This window comes from Fistularia commersonii, chromosome 22 (assembly GCF_037954325.1).
Source record: "Fistularia commersonii isolate RoL2024-O1a breed Wild chromosome 22, RoL_Fcom_v1.0, whole genome shotgun sequence".
NCBI classification, from domain to species: Eukaryota; Metazoa; Chordata; class Actinopteri; order Syngnathiformes; family Fistulariidae; genus Fistularia; species Fistularia commersonii.
This window is the reverse complement of record NC_141305.1, coordinates 10475785-10496785: the sequence shown is the minus strand read 5'-3', so window position 1 is coordinate 10496785 and position 21001 is coordinate 10475785. Positions and strand designations below refer to the sequence as shown.

The window sequence follows — 21001 nt, the reverse complement described above, 5'->3', positions numbered from 1 at the left end:
ATTGTTATCAGGGAAGCTCTTTTGAAAGAATGATAAACCTTGGGTGTCTGTGATAAACCTCTCATCCTTGACTTCCTCTAAAAGTGTGTGTGTAAGTGTGTGTGATGATATGGACAGAGTAGTTGTACTAAGCTATACAGTGAGTATAAATCACTTCAGTGAATGAGAACATACAGGTCAGCAGATAAAAACTGGGGCTCCATATATCTTCACATTGCTGGGGGCACTGATGGAGGGATTGAGGGGAATGACAAAGATTGGATACAGAGAAAATGTGAGGTAGACCTGGTGAGCAATCTTCCAAATCCTACATGTTGTGAGGTTTATCAACGAACAAACCAATACCTTGGTCACACCTTTTTTCTGTCCACCTCCGCTGAGCCAATGATTTCGACTTTCACATATTAAAAGGAAGGATGCCAACAGAACACAGAATTGTGTTTTTGCTTTCACATACCAGCAACAAGGAGGAGGGAAATTTTTTCCATATGTGCAAGGGGGCCAAGACTGCCATTTTTTCATCCATCTTCAAGTCTTCTTCTCACTTAACGCCATACATTTCTCTTCTTCTAGCCTTAAACAAATTATAGACACAGTCATGTATTCCCTCCAAACACATCAGTGAGGACGAACACCAGGGATTATGAAAACAAATAAAAACAAGTGAAAATCAGTGGCCCCTGCAGCAGTGGCAGGGCCTGAGCTAAGTGTTCCAGGCTTGGGGCCCACCATTTCACTTAAGTCTAGAACCTCCTTGATTGATGATGTCATGGGTCAGAGGTCAGGGAACCCTGGGTAGACACCTAATTCATTATATCCTACACAGGCCTTTCTACAAGCTGGCTCTCTGCTTGAGTAGGGCTGGGGCTATGGGAGGAGATTCATTACAAGGGAACAGCTGGAAAGACGGATGGATGAACGCTGGTGGGAGAAGCAGGGCCATGAGGGTGACGAAGCTCGGGCTTCTCTCGCCCAACATTCGTCACCAGCTGCTTCGATACAGTAGCTGGTGTCCACCCAGTTCAGTAGGACAGGAAAATTTCTGTAACTGAGTATGGCTTAGATTGTGAGATTCAACGACACAAAACAGGATTTTCGTTGCTATTTATCATTTTATGCATACAGGCTAAGGGATGGTATGACAGCAAATGTTTGATTTCTGAGATTACATTGTGAAGCGTACTGATCATAATCACGGGATGACCACACTTTTTCTTCCTTTTTTTCAATCAATGAGTACAACATTATTACACTTTGTTGTTATTATTGTTGTTACAATTACCAAAAAAGCAAATCTCTTTCTGATAAATTAATCTACTACTTTGACGATTGATGACATCCATATTTCAATGTCAAAAATCAAAATCAAGCGAATTGGAAAAGGGATGTTTTTAAGGGTGGTTACAAGTTACTGGTGTGTCAAAAAAGCCAAGCACCAGTGTTCAGTTGAAATAAAATTTTGAAACAATTGTTGCCAAAACTTACCGCAACACAAATGAGACATAAGTTTGTAAGCTACATAAATTCACTTTTACTAAAAATTAAAGGGATCCCCATCTACCAAGATGTTATTGTCCTATTTGTAATGGCTACAAAAAAAAGAACATGTCCCTCAACATAGCTTGGTTTGGATGAAATTGTAAAAATGTAAAAAAATGTAAAAAAATTGTAACTCATAGGCCACCATTGTTGTTTACAACGCAACGCTGTCTGTGTAATGAAGTCATGAGGTTTAACTGGGCTCGGCTCCATTCATTTTACCCTGTGTCACAAAAACGTCACCTGTGCAACCCTTCCCATTTGAACCCAAGAGGGACATGAGTGAGAAGAATACCGTTGAAGACAAAAGTCAAAATGAAGGCAAAGACGCCAACAGTTGACCGAAGTCGCTGGCGTGTGTGTGGCAACTGCGTTACGATGAGTGATTAGCATGAGTCCCTTTGTTTCCCTTAAGACTGAAAATTGCACCCAAAAGCAGCACAATGTGGCATTATTACCATATATACCATACTGTACCATACGAAAGTTAACACTAGTGGAAAAGCCAAAGATAACTCAATGCCACCTGTTTCCATCATCAATAATTATAGTTATGATGATAGTAATAGTATAATCCCATAGTTATACTGTCTTGTCCACCGATTTATACTCAATGTATTTGGTCATTTTGTATTCACTGAGTTGCTGTCATATAATTTCCAGCAGGCAGCAGGGAGGCTAGGGGAGTCATTCTGTCAGGTTTAGGTGCTACAACAAAGATGGATAACATCAGGGACATCATCATTTTAAACATTTGTTGAGGTACACATAAAGAAACTGTTTGAAAATAAATGCATTCTTTTTCTCTGGTGTAGAGGAGGATGAGTTAGTTCTGAGAAAACCAAACAGTACAGTCTGTTACATAGTTCACATGAAATACACATAAAATGTGTGCTTAAAGGACATTAATGTTCTTTTTCAAAAATGGGCCGTATTTTCCTATTTGGGCTGGAATGATAACCGCAAGTGGCTCCACTGTAATCCTCAGAGGCAACTGTCTGTGTCAGTCTGTCCACTAAAAGTGCTTATTTTTGCCGCTGAAAGGCTCAGATTGTTAGTATCACTGTCAGACAACAACACGGAAAAGATCCCATGGTCCAAGGCATTTCATCCTTTGCTTCTAACCAGCCCCTTACGCAGCAGTGGACTGTCACGTTGCAGCCCAAAGGCCCAACTGCGGTTCTTTCCTCACTGCCTCGGTACATTAGTTGGCATTGTTAAAATAAGAATTTAAAGCTATCAAAATGGATTTCAGAGCCTAATTTTCTCTCAAATGTCTATATATTTCCAGAATATTCCACAAAGAGGGTTGGGGTAGCATATATTGATTGCTTTTTACATTAGCCAATGATGCCTAATGTAAGTTACACTCCCACTACAGAAGGTACAGGACTACATGTACAAAGCACAAACTCGAGCCAATGACCCTTGTACTTTCTAATTTGTTGGACCATAACAGTGTCAGTAACTACCAGTTTTATAGTCATGGACAAGGGATGGTGATGCCAATTAAGATGTTACAGAAAAGTAAACGTACCAATTTTGTTGTAAAGTACCCAATAAACAGGGACTAAAGGTAGTAAAATACACCATTTAATTTGATCATTAACATTTATGGCTTTTGATGTTTAGGTGAAACAGAGGCAAAAGAATACTGTGATTACTTGCTTATATTACTTGATTTAGCCGATGTACTATTATCTATTACTGTTATGTTTTTTTCTACTATTATCTATTACTGTTATGTTTTTTACTTTAAACTCTGGCACAACAATTTCCTTCGGGATAAATAAAGTTGTTCTCATCTCATCTCATCTCATCTCATCTCATCTCATCTCTCATCGTAACAGATTTCCCCTGCAGGAGGTGAGGAGGACATGAACAAGGTATTATCTTAATTAAAGGTATCTTAAAATACCTGGTGAGACCATCTGATTAAATTAGGAATGTCATCATCTATTGCTGCATTACATCACAGGACTCAATCTTAATTTTTAAGATGGGAATATTTACCTTTAATATCACCAGGACTGTAACATGCATGTCTTAGGATGACGAAGGAAACCAGAGGACCTTAAAAAAGTAACTAAGAACAAAGGAAAAAACAGATTCTCTGGGACTCTAAACCAGCCCCATCCCTTTGTGAGAAAACAATAATGCAAGTACAGGCCACAAATTCAATCTAAACTTCAATTTTAGAATTGGCAGAGCAATGGAGTTCTGTAATACCATTTGGAGAGATTTGTAAATGACAAATGAACTGCAATATGATGTTTGGTCCTTTTCTGTCATTCCTCATACTAATGACAGATATAACTATTGTCAAAGTGTAGTTACGAACAGCTGAAAATATCTTGACTGAGTGGACAGCAGTAGAGTAATTCTTCTCAATTTTTTTCCTCTTAACTGCCTCAATAAATCTTCAGACCTAATTTCTGACCTCTGAAATTTGACCAAAATTGTATTATCTGCAAGGATCTGAACAAACTTGTTGAATTTCCTTCCCCGTTTAGCTAGAATTACATCACAAAGAAGATGAATAAAAATCAGAGTTGGAATGATAGGACCGCAATTCTGCTAAAAACTAGACAGTGTACGATCTACACTTTAGTGTTGGCTTTAGCTAAAATAGTGGGGACAATTTTTGTTACAAATGCATACTATTCACAGCCCACTCTCCAGGAGCCGAAGGTGCATCTAGAAGGTAATTTTACAAAAATATCTGTGACATGTTTTACCAATTACAGGATCAGGAAATACTTTGTACATCATTTCCTCCTGTAGTATTTCCATCCGAAGTCATCAACGACTACAGGGCCATCAACTTGTTTACTGATGTGGCCACCGCAAGCCCCTGGCAGGCACTGCTTCAGCATAAGGAACCTATCGTGTCCTCTGGTTTGTGTCCAATTCCACCATGATGTCATGGCCACGAAAAAGCAAGGTGATGAGCTGAGAGTGATGGATATCTGTATAGGAACATTTCCTTTCCCCCGCCAGCCTCTGTTCACATTAAAAGCCTTGCAGGTCATACATCACTACTGTTCCCCTGGCTAAGCCTTACATTCCCCCTCAAGTCAAACCCACATGTGGAGCTATATTCTCCCTCCACTTTGCCACAATGGTCGCATTTTCACAGCCAATCAAAATTCAGTGAAATCACAGAGTCAGCACTGTCCACTCGAAGAAGAGGCACAGAATTTGAACTAAGGTCTGGGTGGGATTTCAAAGAAGGGAAGCTGAATTGAGAATAAACTGTAGTTTCACACTGCATTTAATCTTTTCCATAAACTCTAGCTGAGAGGAGCTTAAAGGCCGACAATAAATCTGTTGGTGAGTCTGTCTCAGATATAATGATGGCTAATCATTTCTCGTCACATGGTTGGAAAGAAGAGAGTGAGGAGAAAGAATGCGTGAGCAGATATTCTGCTTGTCAATGACTTTATGTTGTGTGTGTGTGTGTGTGTGTGTGATGTATGCATACATACACACACAACAATGACTTTATGTTGTGTGTGTGCGTGCGTGCGTGCCCACGGGTACAGCACACAGAGAGAGAGAAAGAGAGAGAGAGAGAGAGAGAGAGAGAGAGAGAGAGAGAGAGAGAGAGAGAGTGCGTTGCTAGCTGTTGCCTCCTGCTGTGTAAGGTGAACATTCAGTTGTGTGAACAGTTAATGGGAAAGACAAGAATAGCCTTTTTAACACTAAAAGGACTAAGGATGGATCATTTGTGACTGAGTGACTGACAGATAGTGAAGATTTCCCAGCAGGGACTAAAAATATTAGTACCAGTTATGAGAGCCTTAAACAAATGCTGGAGAATATTGGAATATGTGAATATGTATGATGCAAAGGATTTCTTTTCGTATTAGAAAATGTAACAAAATTATAAGGAAATGCGTTTTTTTTTTTGGAAACAATCTTGGAGAGAGGTGTTTGTTTTTAAGATACTTAATTTTAATTTTAACTTACTGTAATTCAGCTAACTTAATTCATAATTAAATGCTCATTTGCAAATTAACTTTTTATTCCTCAGTAGATTCTTTCAAATACTGTTACTGGAAAAATCCTGTTGAAAATATATTATTATTTTAGAAACCTGCTTGACATTATCCATGAACATCTGAAAATGCCTTAGACAAATCAGCAAAAAATACAGAAAATCAGTGAGACCATTATAAACAAATAGAACGGAACTATTCTTCTGCTTCACTATGCTGGCAACACAGTTTATTTGAGTAGTTTATCAGGCACAGGTTGTTCCACACATTATCAGAGATGGTAGTATATACAGACATCAAGAAAAGGGTGATATTTTTCCTATATCACTCCCCCTACTTTGTATATTCAAAACTGCACTTACAGTGTGGACTTGTAGTATTTTCCATTCAGCTTAACAGAACAAAATACATCAGCCTTGAAAGGAATCAGCCTGAAAACATTTAGGATCACCTGGGACTCTGAGCTTTGAAGTCATGCAGTTGCCTGAACTATATTACATTGATATTATGTAATTTATTATGATATAATTGATCATTATGTTTCCTGGCACTCAACACTGAGCCAGCATTGGTTCATAAATCAGATGATGAAAGGTGGGTGTAACGCTGAAATCAAAGAAAGAAAAACACAATGTCTGCATGTGTGCTGAGCCTGCAACTCATCTATATGTCTCTATAGTAATATTACAAACAAAATGTCCCTATTAAGGTTTTTATTCTAAACTTGTCAACATTTTTGTAGTAGGTAGTCTAAAAACATGCAATAAGAAGGATAGTTTTGATTTTCAAACCATCCATAGACTTGCAGGAGCCTTCAATACTCCACTCTTTCCTTTCATAAAGCCCCAAACTGAAAAACTTAATAATTAGCCATGAAAATAATTACAGGGTCTCATTAATTTACAAAACAGAAAGCAAACTTTTTGCTAGGATAAGATTATGTTACAGCTGCAGGCTGATATATGGCTGTGAACCCCCAGTCTCTCGAACGCTCTAATTACAGTGTAGGGACTCTCTGCCAGCTGAGAAGAAACGCTTGGAAAAATGGCCCGGGACGAGCTGTTGGGCAGTAAATCATATACTACATCTCACATGTGCATTTTTTTGTTGACTTTTCTGTTATGGGTTGCAGTCCAATCAGAGTAAAGCCTGGTAGTATCAAATTATGTACCATTAAAACAAGGAAGAAAGAGGTGGTGAATGTGCTGCTCTTGATAAAGCTTAACAGGGAGTGCACAGTGAACTCGACATATAGTTAATACATCTATTGTCGCTCACAACACCAGTATTAAACAAGTATTGACGTGAGATCTACGGGTTGCTGTGTGTTCCTTACCTGCCAAAGATTGATACACATCACCATCCCCAGCTTTGCATCTGGTACCAGGGTGCAGACTGGGGTCTTACTGGGCAGCTCGATAACCTTGATCTAGACAGAGAATGTGACAATGATATCCTTATTGATCCTCCTCAACACCCCAAACAAGCAGGTGTAAAATCTAGTGTTCTTAAGTGTGAAGCTTGTTAACTACAAATATTTTATCTTGGTGTAAGGATGCAAAACTTTTTTCTTTCTTTTTTTGCTAGAGTTGGGGTAATCTGAGTCACGCTCTCCCTAAATCTCACCCCTCTAAAAGAAACAACACGTAGCCGCCAGTAAAACCACAACTTGTCATTTTTACAGCTTGTTTTTTTGTACAGATTATACAAACAAGATATAGCGTACTGATTTGTGAGCTTTAGGGGGGCTGGCATGTGGATTCTGTCAACTTCAGATGGAGCTGGGATTGCTGTTTCCCTCGTTCAAGGTTTTTATGCTAAGCTAACTAATCTCCTGCGGGCTGGCTTCATATGTGTGCCATGGCTGATGGAGCAAGACAGCAAATTACACAAATAATTGAAGGACTGCTCTATTTAAGACCTTAAACAAATAAATACATTTTTTTTATTCCTTCTTTTGAGACATGTATAATGTTTATAAAATTAATATTCCATATTTGATGCAATCAATACATCAGTCAGTAGATTGTCTGCTTTACTGATCATCATGCAAGATGATGATGATCTATCAAACTTGTTGAAATTTATTTTTTTCATACAACTAGACAAGGTTATTTTCTGCCAAGAAAATGTTTGAATGTAAGTTGTAATCGTGATGATTTTAAGTTGTGCTGTGTGCTACAATTCCAAAGTGTCATCTAAAAGTTAAATTTCACACAGCTTCTTCTTCTTTCGGCTTTTCCCGTCAGGGTTTAATTTCACACAGCATGATCCTAAAATGTTGATACTAGATTTTATTATTTCAATGCAATACTTAGCCACTTGTTTTTTTTCCAATATACAGGTAAGATTTTTTTCAGATATTCAAAAATTCTTTCACATTGAATTGATGCCTGGCCGAGTAATGAAACAAGACTTGTAGCTGATTGATACAAATCTTTTTACTCCAATTGGCTACAAAAATCCAGACTGGGTTAAGTCATGATCAAGACCAAATTTTGTAAAGTTGTGAGTGTGTTCATCTACAATGCCACTGAAAATCTTTTGATTTGAATCCATACAACAAACAAAATATAAGCTGCAAACTTAATCCATAATCCAGTTCCAGGACCTCTGCAAGGCAGAGTGCCTCCAAACAGCAGTACAGTACCATCCATCAGTGCAGAGGTGCCGACATACTGTCTATAATAAATCTGATTGAGGCCCGCCCCATGACACGAATGGTGATTTCCTGATGATTTCCTAATGAAGCCAAAAGGAACACCTGAGGATGTGTGCCCAGGTTGCTACAAATTCTTATTCCTGTAACTTCCTCCGTGGTGATTATCCCCGCCCCCCCCCCCCCCCCCACCCACCCACACACACAAACACACCGGTTTCAGGAATTCAACTGTATAATCTGTAAATAAGAACATTGTTCTTGTGTGGAATTAAACTGCCCTTAAGCAAAGCATCCACACTATAACTAGCTTTGTAATGCGTTGACAATCTGCTGACAAAAATATGGTTACCTGACAGTAAAACCCACCTGACTTTAGTATGGAAACTTGCATTCTGTTTTTGATATCAGGGCAGTGGAAGCACATATCTGCATCTAACCTGGGAATCTTAAAACTGTTGTTTCATTTTCGAAAAATCAAAAATGCATGGGTGGTTTGAGGGGAATGGACACATTCTGAAAAATCTGTCTTTGTGACTTTTGTCTGTTACTGCAATTAACAACAAAAATTGGCTGTAGCTAAGGTTGGCTACAATGTAAAGGTATTAATATCTCAACTCATCCCAGTTTGTAAAGTGTCACAGTTGATATGAATATCAACATTTGATTTTCTGATAATTTCCTTATCAATTCATCTGCTCAGTAAATCAAATGTCGATTGATTTCAAGTACTGTTGCATGATGCAGGAAAAGCTTGGCTTCTCATCACCTAAAAAATCATCAACAAATTACCAATACAGGTCCCTTTAAAATCAAAGCATAACATCTATATTAGTAAGCAGTTACATCCTAATTTACATAAAAATTTAAGAAAATCAGCAAATTAGATGGCTGTTGCTGGCAAATGAAAAGGTATTATGAAAAAATGGCCACCCCAATCAATTCTGAAAATGTTTATTAAAATCATCTGGATCAAGGAGCAAGAAGCCTTTATAGAAGCTTTTTATTTGTAAATCTAAATAGTCTTAAAGTATTACTTGAAATATCATTCAGGACACACACTGTACATTAATTTAAGTTTAGATAGAACATATGATTGTCCATACTCAGGCCAGTATCATGATCTACAGTATGTTGAAACTGGAAAATTGGTCCCCATTTATTTGTGATATTTTCTCTCTTCACAACTGCACTCCACTTTTTGCCCTTTTTCTATGGATGTGAGTGTGTACTTTGGTCTGTGTCTGACAGGACAATGGCATTATTGAGGTGCTGGGAGAAACAGGCGCCCCAATGCCTGGCCTGCTGGACGCAGGTTAGCAGAGGCACGTTTGGGTGGATCAGGTGACTATTCTGTCCCTTTCAAGTTTGGTTTCTCAACTCAGAGCAAGTAACATGAATCTGTAGGCAATAAAAGATGTCTGAATCACTGGCTGCCCTCTCCCATCCTATGTCTCCTCTCAGACACTTAACTCTGCTCAAAAGCCTGTGAATGCTGACCTGTACCCTCTAATCTGATTGAACACAGGTTTTTATCCATTTCTATCTGTGCACTGAATCTCATCTGCTGAGGGAATTTTATGTTTAACACAGACACGTAAGACTAAGAGATAAACATTCAACACTATCAGAAACACTTCATCTCTCTTCAGTGCCAACTAAAACCATTCAGTCTCCACAGAGATATAACTGTCACATGGTTCCAAACTCCTTCAGAATTCTATATTCCAAAGAGATGGTGAGAAGCCTACTAAATCACCATGACTTATTTCTGACCTGAGTCACAAAATCAATGACTTCAGCATCACAAATCATAAACGTCTTGTACCGACTGGGCCTTTAACACCGCTGAGCAGTGACATCACTTGTGATTTGTGATTTGAGACTTGAGCCCCAGGCGTGAAAGAATGATTGTACCATAAAAAGTGTTGGTGAATCATTTTAAATTCTCTGATTACAATCCCACTTGAGTTCAGTCTCTTACTGTCCCTTCTTTGGCACGTAGCAATGAAGGATAGAGAGGCTTATATGTTCTGATGCGAAAGCTGAGTGTTGATAAATGAGATTTATATGGAGAAAAATGAGGTGTTTTATTACAAGATCTTGTAAAAGTCATAGTAGAATATTACATCAAGTTAATCTAGAGTTTCCCTCATTCTATAATCAGAAAGAAATTAGGCAGGAATGTTGGTTACCACGGAAACAGGCAGACCTGCTGGAGGAAACAGAGCAGTCCTCTGTTAAAGGGACTGACTTGTTTATTTCCTTGCTGGTTTACTTTGTTTCACAGTGTTTCTTATTATTCCTGTTGAGGAACGCATCCTTTGTAATTTCTCTTAACTATCAAGGTTGTTTATAGTTTGATTTGTGGCACACACTTTAAATATCTTTTATCTCATTACTGTGAATCTTTTCTGGTTCCTCTGCCCTTTGTGACAGGATCTTGGTATCTTTTGGTTGTTTATATTTGTGAATGACATTCTTGGGCTAACGTAAACTTTGATTGACTTGCCTGTCTTGATGTGCCCAATGACTATAAATACAGACTTGGTCCAATGTTTGTAATTAATGCTTTTTAGATTGAAAATTAAAATATTAGAGCTGTCACCTGCACGCGCGCACACACACACACACACACACAGAAACACACACACACACACATATATGCATATACACACATATATGCATACATAAATATGCATGCATACACATGCACACATATACACACATTGATGTATAAATATATACACACAGAGACAGACAGACACACAAACAAACAAACAAACAAACAAACAAACAAACAAACAAACAAACACACACACACAGACACACACACACACACACACACACACACACACACACACACACACACACACACACACACACACACACATATATTAATTAACTTAATCAAAAATACTAGCAACAGCAGGCCAGCTCAGGCTGCCACAGGTAGGCATATTTTTCCAGTGATGTCAGACTGTATTATCAATTAACTTGCCTATAAATTAGAAGGCGTTTCCATCTGCCAACTACGGAACAACATGTGCTATTTGACATTGGTCCAAATAGAGTGTTGAGAATCTTGTTATGACTGGAGGGGTTATGATTCATTACTCAATACATTCAGTCATTTTACAAGCAGGAATTCCGTTCATTCTGATGTCTCTTTGACATGAATGCCTGATCTTTCTATTCGTAATAAGCCTGAAATAAAATAAATATTATGAGACTTTGAAGTCATAGAGGGTTTTATCCAAATACAGCAGTCTCTCTTTGTAATTAGGATTCTTCACATTTTCATTTCATGTTAAGAAACTGAATGAAATGAAAATCTCAAATTTAAAAGTTCTCACAAGGTTCTCTGTCATTATTTTGTTTTGGTTTAAAAGTTAACTTTAACAAACAGCTAGACAATACTGAAAACAATAAATATTGATACTAAAAAAAACATTCATTGGCATTAATACAAATAATGCAATATGCTTTGGAAAACAATTTTACATGCCCTGAAACCTAATAGAGCACTGCAAAGTCATGTCTCCAAAGCACTATAAGGGATAGTTAAATTCCATATTAACACAAAGTTTATGAGGATTTTAAAAACATTTACATTAATTTACTGATTTGTTGTAGTTTTTGTGTGATTATGCTCATTTCGCTGTACTATGATACTTTTGAGCTCCACATGACTAAAAAAAACAAGCAAAAATGCTGAGAAAATGAACAAATAATAAAAGTAAATGGGGCAGCAAAGATATATTAAAAGTCAATCATAATGCTATGGCAATTTTCAGTCCATCTCAACATCTTACCTCCTCTGTCTGTTGGCCAGGGAAGGCAAGCAGGCAGGTTTTCAAACCTGACTCCAGCAAGGAGCCCTGACAGAACCCCACACTACCGGTCCACACTGAGTCCACCACCTCACCGCGTCCTTGGCTCAGATCCCAAAGGCAGATGTTCATGTCCCGACCCTGACTGCTCCACCAGGTGGGGGGAAAAAAGCAGGCATTTTGAAACGAAATGTTTTTGGAACTAAAGACAGCATAAGTTCTTCACTGACCTGAGCAGGGTCCCTGTTCCCTTTACTCTGCTGAGCCACATGACTGAGCTGCCAGAGTGACCTTCTAAAATGCGCTCTGCCCTCCTGTTTTGGAGGTTCCAAATATGGATGGCACCCTTCCCTGACCTCCATTAAAAAAAAAAAAGGTTTAATAAAGATCTTTACACTCCAAAAGTTAAACAGTACGTTGCTCTTAACGTCGTCTATGTGAAGGGAATAATTGAACCTTCAAAAAAAAAAAAAACAAAGATTGAGATCTTTGGAGATACAGTGGAGAATGATTATGTTTCAATTTGACATCATGAGTTGTTTCTCAAAATGTGGGTAAAAATACAGGGATACACTGGGATGGATGCTCAACCCATGTGTCATGTACTAATGTGAGTAAATTACCCAGAAAACAGCAGGGGGGTGTCCGCTTCATGGGAGCTGAAGTGGAGCGTGTTGAGCGGCCCACCAGCCCCCCTCAGGGTGTAAATTGGGGACGGAGCAGGATGAGACATCCTTCATGCAGTCAGTGCAAGGATCCAAAGCTGCTATAAACATATCATGACACACTGAAAAAGAACATGAGGGGGGAAAAAAAGATACAAGATTTTTATGTACATGTATTTTAAAAATGTGTAATTCCAATGACATCCTACCTAAGTGAGAACATCCTCATATGCTTGATAAAAAAACAGACAACACAGGAATACAAACAGAGACAGTGTGACACCTGGCGCCATCTTGAATAAATATGTAATGATACTCAAACAATGTAGTACTATCAATAACATACACCTGTGTGTAGGAGAACTTGTGGACTAGAACTGGACAACATGGAAAAAATGCCAATATCCATTCACAAACGACCACAGCAAATGACATCCGTCAAACTCTCAACATAGAACTCAAATGTCAGACATGACACAAACTTGTTTTTTGTAAGCCATAGAGTTTGTCTCATTTCACTTTTGTTAAAATGTTTGATTTCTGAATTCACAAGCAATAAAATACGACAGTGTCACTGAAATTAACCTTTATACTTGACTACAGAAGTTTAAATATTACTCCTCTTCTATTGATAATTTCTTTGCCACTTTAAGGTCATTCATAAGGTAAGTTATTTTCAAATGCTTTTTCCCCCATGTTAAATGAATGGTGATTATTAAAGCAGCTTATTTGGCATTTTATGGACTGTTTCTAATCAACATTTATGATTAGTAAAAATGTAATTACAAGAAAATTAACTGTACAGTGATCCGACATGAAAAAGTATTTCCATGGACTGTGAGGGTTGTTCAATAAAACATTTTATATTGTTCAGCTCGAGTGTAGAGCTAACGATTCAAACCATTAATAACTTAGTAATCCCATTCGAGGATTGTGCAAACACTGAACAGAAACTACCAAAGTCGCAACACTGCCTTGAGGCCTTTCCCTTCCACATGGCAGACAAGTTGTGTTTAATGTGCTGTCTGTATTTTTCTATTGTTAGTAGCTACAAACCCTTTGGCTGTTAGGTGCAGAGGCTCTCTCTCGGTTTTCCTGTCTCTGGACTACGTGATAACACCTCTCTAACTCAATACGTCATAAATCACAACCGCTGACAGCTTAATTACAGTAAACAGACAGCGATTGGGGCTTCTCACTGTTCTTGTGATCAACAACCGCTGTCCCAGAGGCACAGGTAACAGCTCAGGCTTTCATGTCGTTTGTAGGCCGGGCAACGGAGGAAACCAAACTGACCACAGGTATGCTATGAGGAAATTGTGTGTCAACATTAAAGTGTACTGCAGTCACAGGAGCAACTTTTAGTGATTGGATTGGGAGAGCTAAAATCCATCACTCCATTCATTTTTTCTGTGTAGTTTTCATCCTTAAGGTAACATTATTAGTTAACATCTTCTAATGCCAGTCCAAGGTTTTTGTATCTGATATATGTCATGCCATTTAAACAACTGCTTGAGGTAGTTGCTAATAACTGGGATGTCAGTAGTTTCATGGAAGTCCATGCAACAGCGTAATTAGGCCCTCAAAATAAATGCATTTAATTATATTGAATTCAAATTAAGCCCTTTTCCTGGACACTTTTTTTCTCCTCACATACACCAAACCCCTAAACAGCTTACACTCATTCTTGCACTTTAAATGTAGCACTGCACATGGAACTACTGCAATTTAAACTGTACTCATTGTTGCACCTGCAATTTGTGAATAGCAAACCAAGCTGCACTTAATGTATTACTTGCACTGCCAACATCATTCATGTTTATGTTAAAGTTTACACTACCTATTTGTTGTCAGTACAAATCCAAATGCACTGTGGACAACAAAATAAAAATTTCATTGTACAGGGAAACATGTTTCTATACTGTACATATGAAAATAAACACTTTGAATCTTAAATCTTACATACATGTTTTTTACTTGAAACTCTGGCACAACAATTTCCTTCGGGATAAATAAAGTTGTTATTATCTCATCTCTCATCTCATAATTGGGTCTTGAGTTATCTATAAACTGGAGAGCAGAATAATGTATTGCTCTTAGCCGAAAACTGATGACAAATAAATTAAAATTCTTCAATTTATCTAAAAAATATCAGAAGTGGACATAGAAGAGCAACATTTAAGGAGATACTGTATGAGAAAATGCAATAGAAAGTATCAGAAGTTTCTTGTAATTGGATTATATTTTTAAAAAGGTCTGATCAGTGATTTTGTAGTACATTTCTTTTTTTTTTTTTGGAATGCTGAATATTTTCTTAAAAAGTTTAATGAAGATAACCGGACTGCTCATCTTGCTAATGAAACACTGCATTTGACATGTTATTATCCAGATCTAAGCAGACATTGTGATAAATATTGAAAGTGAGTGTTTTAATACATGTATATAAACTTTTCCCCCATAAGAGGCAGCACTAATTCACTATCTGTAATAAAGGATCTGACAAGCAAGGTACAAGAATGGTGGCAAATTGCAGAGCCCAAGGAAAGTCTCGAGCTGGCTCAACACTCATTAAAAATACCATCCTACCACTGACCCCTTGCACACAATCCTCTACTCCTCTACTTTTACTTATCATGACCCTTGTTCTGTGCAGTCAACAGACATTGAAACTGGAGCCCGAGGCATTCGGGAGCAGCTCATTTTAGGAGGTTAGTGGTTAAATTGTCCATGTGAATCTGTGAAGCGGGGAGACAGAGACCACTGACCACCCTGTCTAATTAAAGTCACCTAGACTCCAGGCTAAGGACAATGAAAAGACAGAATGGCCACATTAGCTTCACCACGGCAGACTCATATATATATATATATACACTGCATACTTCTACTGCTATATTTTTCTACTGCTATTGGGTCATACACCCCAAAAAAGTTTTTATTGCCATTAATGTTGCTGGTGGTGGTCAAAAATTTCTTTATTCTTATTTTTAGAAGCCCAACAGTCAAACCCATTTGATACTTGTAATAAACATGAAAATGCTATATCCGACTAAGAAATTAGGTCAATCTAAAACCTAGAGGAAAATTATCTCAGGACAGGCAAGATATTTACTAAATAGCTAACATTACCTACAAATATAATGTAAAGTAGTGATTAAAATTGATTGAAGACATGATTTAATAAATGTAATGAAGTGGGATGACACTCAGCAAAAAACAATCCAAAAATAAAAATAGAAAAAACCTGAAAAAAATTGAGCAAAAAATTGAAAATAACAAAATGAGATCATGAAAATCAGAAATGTTTCCAAAAATGAATAAAAGTCAAATCAAATTAGTGGCGTAACGAACACGGTTGGTGTTTCTAATGTGAATTTTTCCATAGGCAGATATTGTGGTACAGTATATACCGTAACTGAAGAAATCATTGTCTGAATGTCAAGTTCTCTCATTGTTTTCACATTTTTCAGAGCAACTTTGAAATAAACCAGCAAACCTGTCATCCAACAACTGTACAAACTTGTTCATTTGCGGTATGAAGAAACAAAGAAAAATGTCAACAAAGTTTTCTGTGAGGGTCTATCAGTAAAGCTGCATGTCCTGTGAATGGGTGGGTAAGGCTGCATTCCTGAACTACAGTCCTATGCCTGTGTGGGTGTGTGACAGGGGGAGGCTCACCCTGATAACAGGTGGATTACACTTCCCTCATTGTCCTCATGCAACCGCCCCGCATGAAGCTGTGAGTCACAGACACAGAAGCCGAAGTTTATGCTGTCAAAAGACCAGGGGCTTTCAAACTTTCCACTGAGAGTCCCTTTCCCTCTGTCAGACAAAGACAGCAGGGGACAGTGATGGAGGTGACACTGAGCAGGACTTTGGGACCACAAAAGTTAATTTTGGTCATAAAGTGAGTACAATGGCCACTTTCCCCAGCCATTACTTCCCGGTGGACTGCCTCTTCTGTTTTACCAGGCGTCAGCATTTCCAGTAACTAGATTTCCCCCCAACAATAGGTCTGTTGTGGTGCTTGCAAGCAAGTCACTCACAAACCCAAATACAAACAGCTCAGCTAGAGGGAGACAAATAGTGTCAACAAACAGGATGGTGGCAGGATGTCACTCAAATATATTTACAAGAATTCTGCATCCACCTAAAACATACAGACCAAACACTTAGGGCTTTTCCTTATAAAACGGTCGTTTTAGATCTGCCTCGGACCAAAAGTCCAATATAACAAATTTAATCTTACTATATCATCAGTTAGGAGTTTTAGCAAATATATCACTTGAAATGTCCAGATACATATCATTGTATGGTTCTTTGAAGTTACCTTTCTGTACACATTTGAATCATTGTCTCTTCATATTTTTCCTCATTAACTTTCATTAACTGGGACACGTAACTTTCCACAACAAAGCAAATATTGACACGTCAATACCATAAAATTGGAATTTAGGAAATACATTTTCCTCCCTCTATACCAACTTCTTCTTGCACACACTCAGTGCCTATGCCTTTGTTTCACATCAAACCACCCTTCCCTTCCTCAGTGCAAAGCTGCCTCACTGGAACAGCAGCAACTGGGGCCTGAAGTGAACCCCTGTCAAAAATCTCAAAAATATTCCCTGCAACCATCAGTTTTAATGAATCTTTCAAAGAGTGACTGAGCACAATAAAAGAGACGACAGGTCTGTGAATGTCTCTGCTCAGCGTGCCCATCTTATTAAACGTGTCCACATAATAAAATCTCAGAATTTAGTGAACAAAGGAATAAGCTGGGCCTAATTACAAGCTGTGTGTCGAGGACGGGGCGTAATAAATCAGACTGACTGATTAATAGACCTGAACTGTATGTGAGAGAGAGTAAGAAGCAAGAGAGGAGGGCTGAGTCTACTCCTGGCCCCGCAACAGATAAGACAGCTCGGAGTAATCTGACTCTATGTCCGTGGATAAAGGCAGTTTGTCTCTTCTTGAGCCGTCTGTCCACACCTACCAGGTAATTAGGCCTAATTATGAGAGAAAGGTCCGCTTCCCCTTCATGTTATTAAATAAGAGCCAGCCTCATCCGCCAAGGATCTCTCAACGCCAGCAAGGAGCTGGCGACCTTCAGATCAAACATAGTCACTATCTGTGGCTCCCACTCCTTCAACTGCAGCACTCCTTCCCCTCCCCAGCAAATATGAAGGCTTGAATAGGGAGGGGACAGACTTATGATATGGGGCATCAAAGTTTGTTTTTTTTGTTTCGGAGAGTTACATGGGAAGGAGGATTCTTGTCCACATTCCCCGTTTGGCTGTTTAGTGCTAGTATCATGTGATCAGCACCAACCCACCTGAGCTTCCCTCCACCCCATGTCAAATTTTGCCATTCATAAATAACAGCAGGGCGGGGGCACTGATCACAGGGGTTTATTATAGAAACCTTATAATGGCTCGGCTTCACAAGAGCCATTATGCTCCAATATCAGCAGCGTCAAATAGGAGATCTGAGCCGCATGATGAAAAACTGAAAGCAGATTACACATAACTGGAAAGCCTGCATTCTAGATAGGCCTTCCAGTAAAACACAAGCTTTAAGATTTTTCAAACCAAATGGAATTCTCTCTTAAAAAACAATTATTAAAAAAAATACTCAGACCATATTGATATTGTTGATTAAAAATGTTCTTTATAATTTAGGCGCAGTCACCAAAATATATTTGAAAATCAAATGCTGAATAAATTATCAAATATGTCTTGTTGCTGTTAAATTGACAATATATATTAATGACAAGCTATTTTAATAGATTTCAAATACTATCAGGTCAAGGGTTATTTCATCAAGACTACTCAATAGTCTGATATAAACGGCAACACTGGATGATAATGTATGGCATTTAGGAACCAAATGAAGGCCAAAAGACTACAATGAATACAATCGTTTTTGCAAATTATGAACATTGAGCAAGTATAGATATTTGGATGATTGTACAGTTTAAAAAAAAAAAAAAGTGTTTAATAAGTCATTTCAATAATCTCACATGAAATTTTCACCAAATAGACTTCTAAACAAAGTATTTCAGATCTTCCAAGTGCAATGTTGTAAAGTTTACATCTTTTCATGAATAACACCCCAATTCAAATTTCACAAAGAATTTCTCAAACTTCAGCTATTAGTCATTCTGCAATTAATCAGAGTCAAACATCTAATCGGCTGTTTCCCTTCTATGCGCTGTCTCGCCAAGAGGAACTTCCACCTTGCCAGCTGCCTCTACCCTCCCCCAACTAATACAGACCCCCTCTGAGGAGGAAACCAATGTGCCTAACGGAGAGCTAGGTCCATTATAAAAGTCCAGTTAGACAAACAACATGGGAAGTGGCAAGGAAGACACACACCCTTTATTGTGTCTCGGTGGAGAGATCTGGAATGAATTAACAGCCCAATGTCAGATAGAGGCTAAAGTCAGACACAAGTGTACCAACACCCACTGTCAGTCACAGATTCAATGAGAGGGAAGAGGTAGCATTGTTCGGGTGAATGGTGTGAATGCTAAGCAGAGGCCATTACAGATAAGGGTTTAATACCTTGTGGGTGTCATTGAGGCAGAGCCACTGATGGAGCACTGTGTCAGAGGGTCCTGATTTAGGAGGTCCTGACTAGTCAACAGGTACGAAAGAGCTTATCTGTTTGCATTATCACCCATTTCCTCCATAAGGTCATTTGCCAGGACACTCGAGGATAGAGGGACACAAGAGGGTCAACAGCTCAAATGTCATCATACATCAACAGTCATTTTGGGTGCAAATGACAGTGTGGGCAGTTTATTGTCATAAGTATTTATATATATATACACACACACACATACACACACACACACACACACACACACACACACACACACACACACACACATATATATATATATATATTTGTAATATCTGCTTTGTTCTATGTAAAAAAGATAGGTAAAAAAAGAGCTTGTTTACCCACATAGTAGCTCAATTCAACTCTCATTCAAAGACAGCTTCACAGTTAATTCTTTATTAATTTAAAATGCCTTCTGAGAAGATAATTTCTTGAATTTTAGGACAAGACCACTAAATTTTAAAGGTAATCAATGGCCATTTCACACATGGTATTTTATCCTGACCTGTAACAAAATCACAAGGAAAAGTGTCATGTGAGTGTATTGGTGGGATGAGTGTTGAAAACAATGTGGATCTCATTTTTTTTCTAATACATAAACACATAATACAACATCACTGTAAGATACAATATTGATATTTAAATTTCCATATCCAGCTCATATTATCAATCAATGAATAGACCTAGATGATTACTCGTAGGCCTTAGCTAAAAACGAAAGACATAACAAACTGACCTGGTAAAACATGTGATGTACTGGTGACATGTATTAAGAAATTAGATTGGATTATTAGATTGACAAAGTGAATTAAAACAATAACCCAAGGAAACGTAATCGAATAGGAATTTTAAACCGGCGAGCTAAGGTAAAATTAAATCTTTTTGAACGAACTTTGTTCTCTCAATAACAAAATACAAACTAAAAAAAACTCGTATGAGTCGTATCTTTGTGTTTGTTACGTTTATAATTCTTTCACCTCGTATTTTCACAATGACAGACTTAGCATAAAATATTGAGAGAAAAAAATAAGTGACATGCTGGGCTGCAGACACGACACATAAAGCTGGAATTTAGAAAACTGTTACAAGCTAACAAGTACCTTGGTCTACAAAACGTCAGACAGATGTCTCTGGTGACCCGTTAATTCTGGACAAACCAAGGGTCAGTTATTGTATAAAAGAAGCCTTAAAAGCTCGAACAAATACCATTTCAGGGAGAGACCGGCGTTTAGACAGACGCTTGAGAGACTGAGCGGCAGCGAAGCACCAGGAACAGAGAGAAGATACAAAACGTGCGCGAGCCTGTCAGGACCCTTGTTTACGGTGGAGAAGCTGTCCATGAAAGTGCCTGTCCAAAATCTTTTCTTCTTCTTTTTTTTTTTTTTTTTTGTCTCTGAACAAATGAACAGAAATACTGAACAATAAACACTGATGGCAAAATAACAATTCGGATGAATTAAAAAGTCACCGAGAAGATTCCAATTAGCCTACTTATAGTTTATACATCGAACTAACTGGAATCCAAAGACCTTTTATTGAAAACATAATTTTGTGTCTGTCCATCTTCTTCAAATATGTGACAAAGCATTTCCCGGAGGAACATAGCAAACAGGTTATATCTGCATGAACAGGAGAGTCTTTTTTTTCTTTCTGGGAGACACAGAAAACACAGAGCCTAATCCA

General features: G+C 38.1%; 1 protein-coding gene across 4 annotated transcripts in view; it reads right to left on the bottom strand.

The window, feature by feature from the left end:
• Window positions 1-20585, bottom strand: part of gnb1l (guanine nucleotide binding protein (G protein), beta polypeptide 1-like) — a 30452-nt gene extending 9867 nt beyond the window's left edge. Inside the window, exons 1-5 of one of the 4 annotated variants that reach the window (XM_086170008.1) lie at window positions 20525-20585; window positions 12656-12819; window positions 12263-12388; window positions 12015-12177; window positions 6877-6969 (exon numbers count right to left, since the gene is read on the bottom strand). In XM_086170008.1, coding sequence (XP_086026134.1) covers window positions 6877-6969; window positions 12015-12177; window positions 12263-12388; window positions 12656-12765 — 492 coding nt within the window. In that variant the 5' untranslated portion in view covers window positions 12766-12819; window positions 20525-20585. Of the gene's footprint in view, window positions 1-6876; window positions 6970-12014; window positions 12178-12262; window positions 12389-12655; window positions 12820-13896; window positions 13970-20418 lie in introns of those variants that run through there. The other 3 variants (XM_086170009.1, XM_086170010.1, XM_086170012.1) reach the window with 3 other exon arrangements.
• Between the last annotated feature and the right edge of the window lie 416 nt (window positions 20586-21001).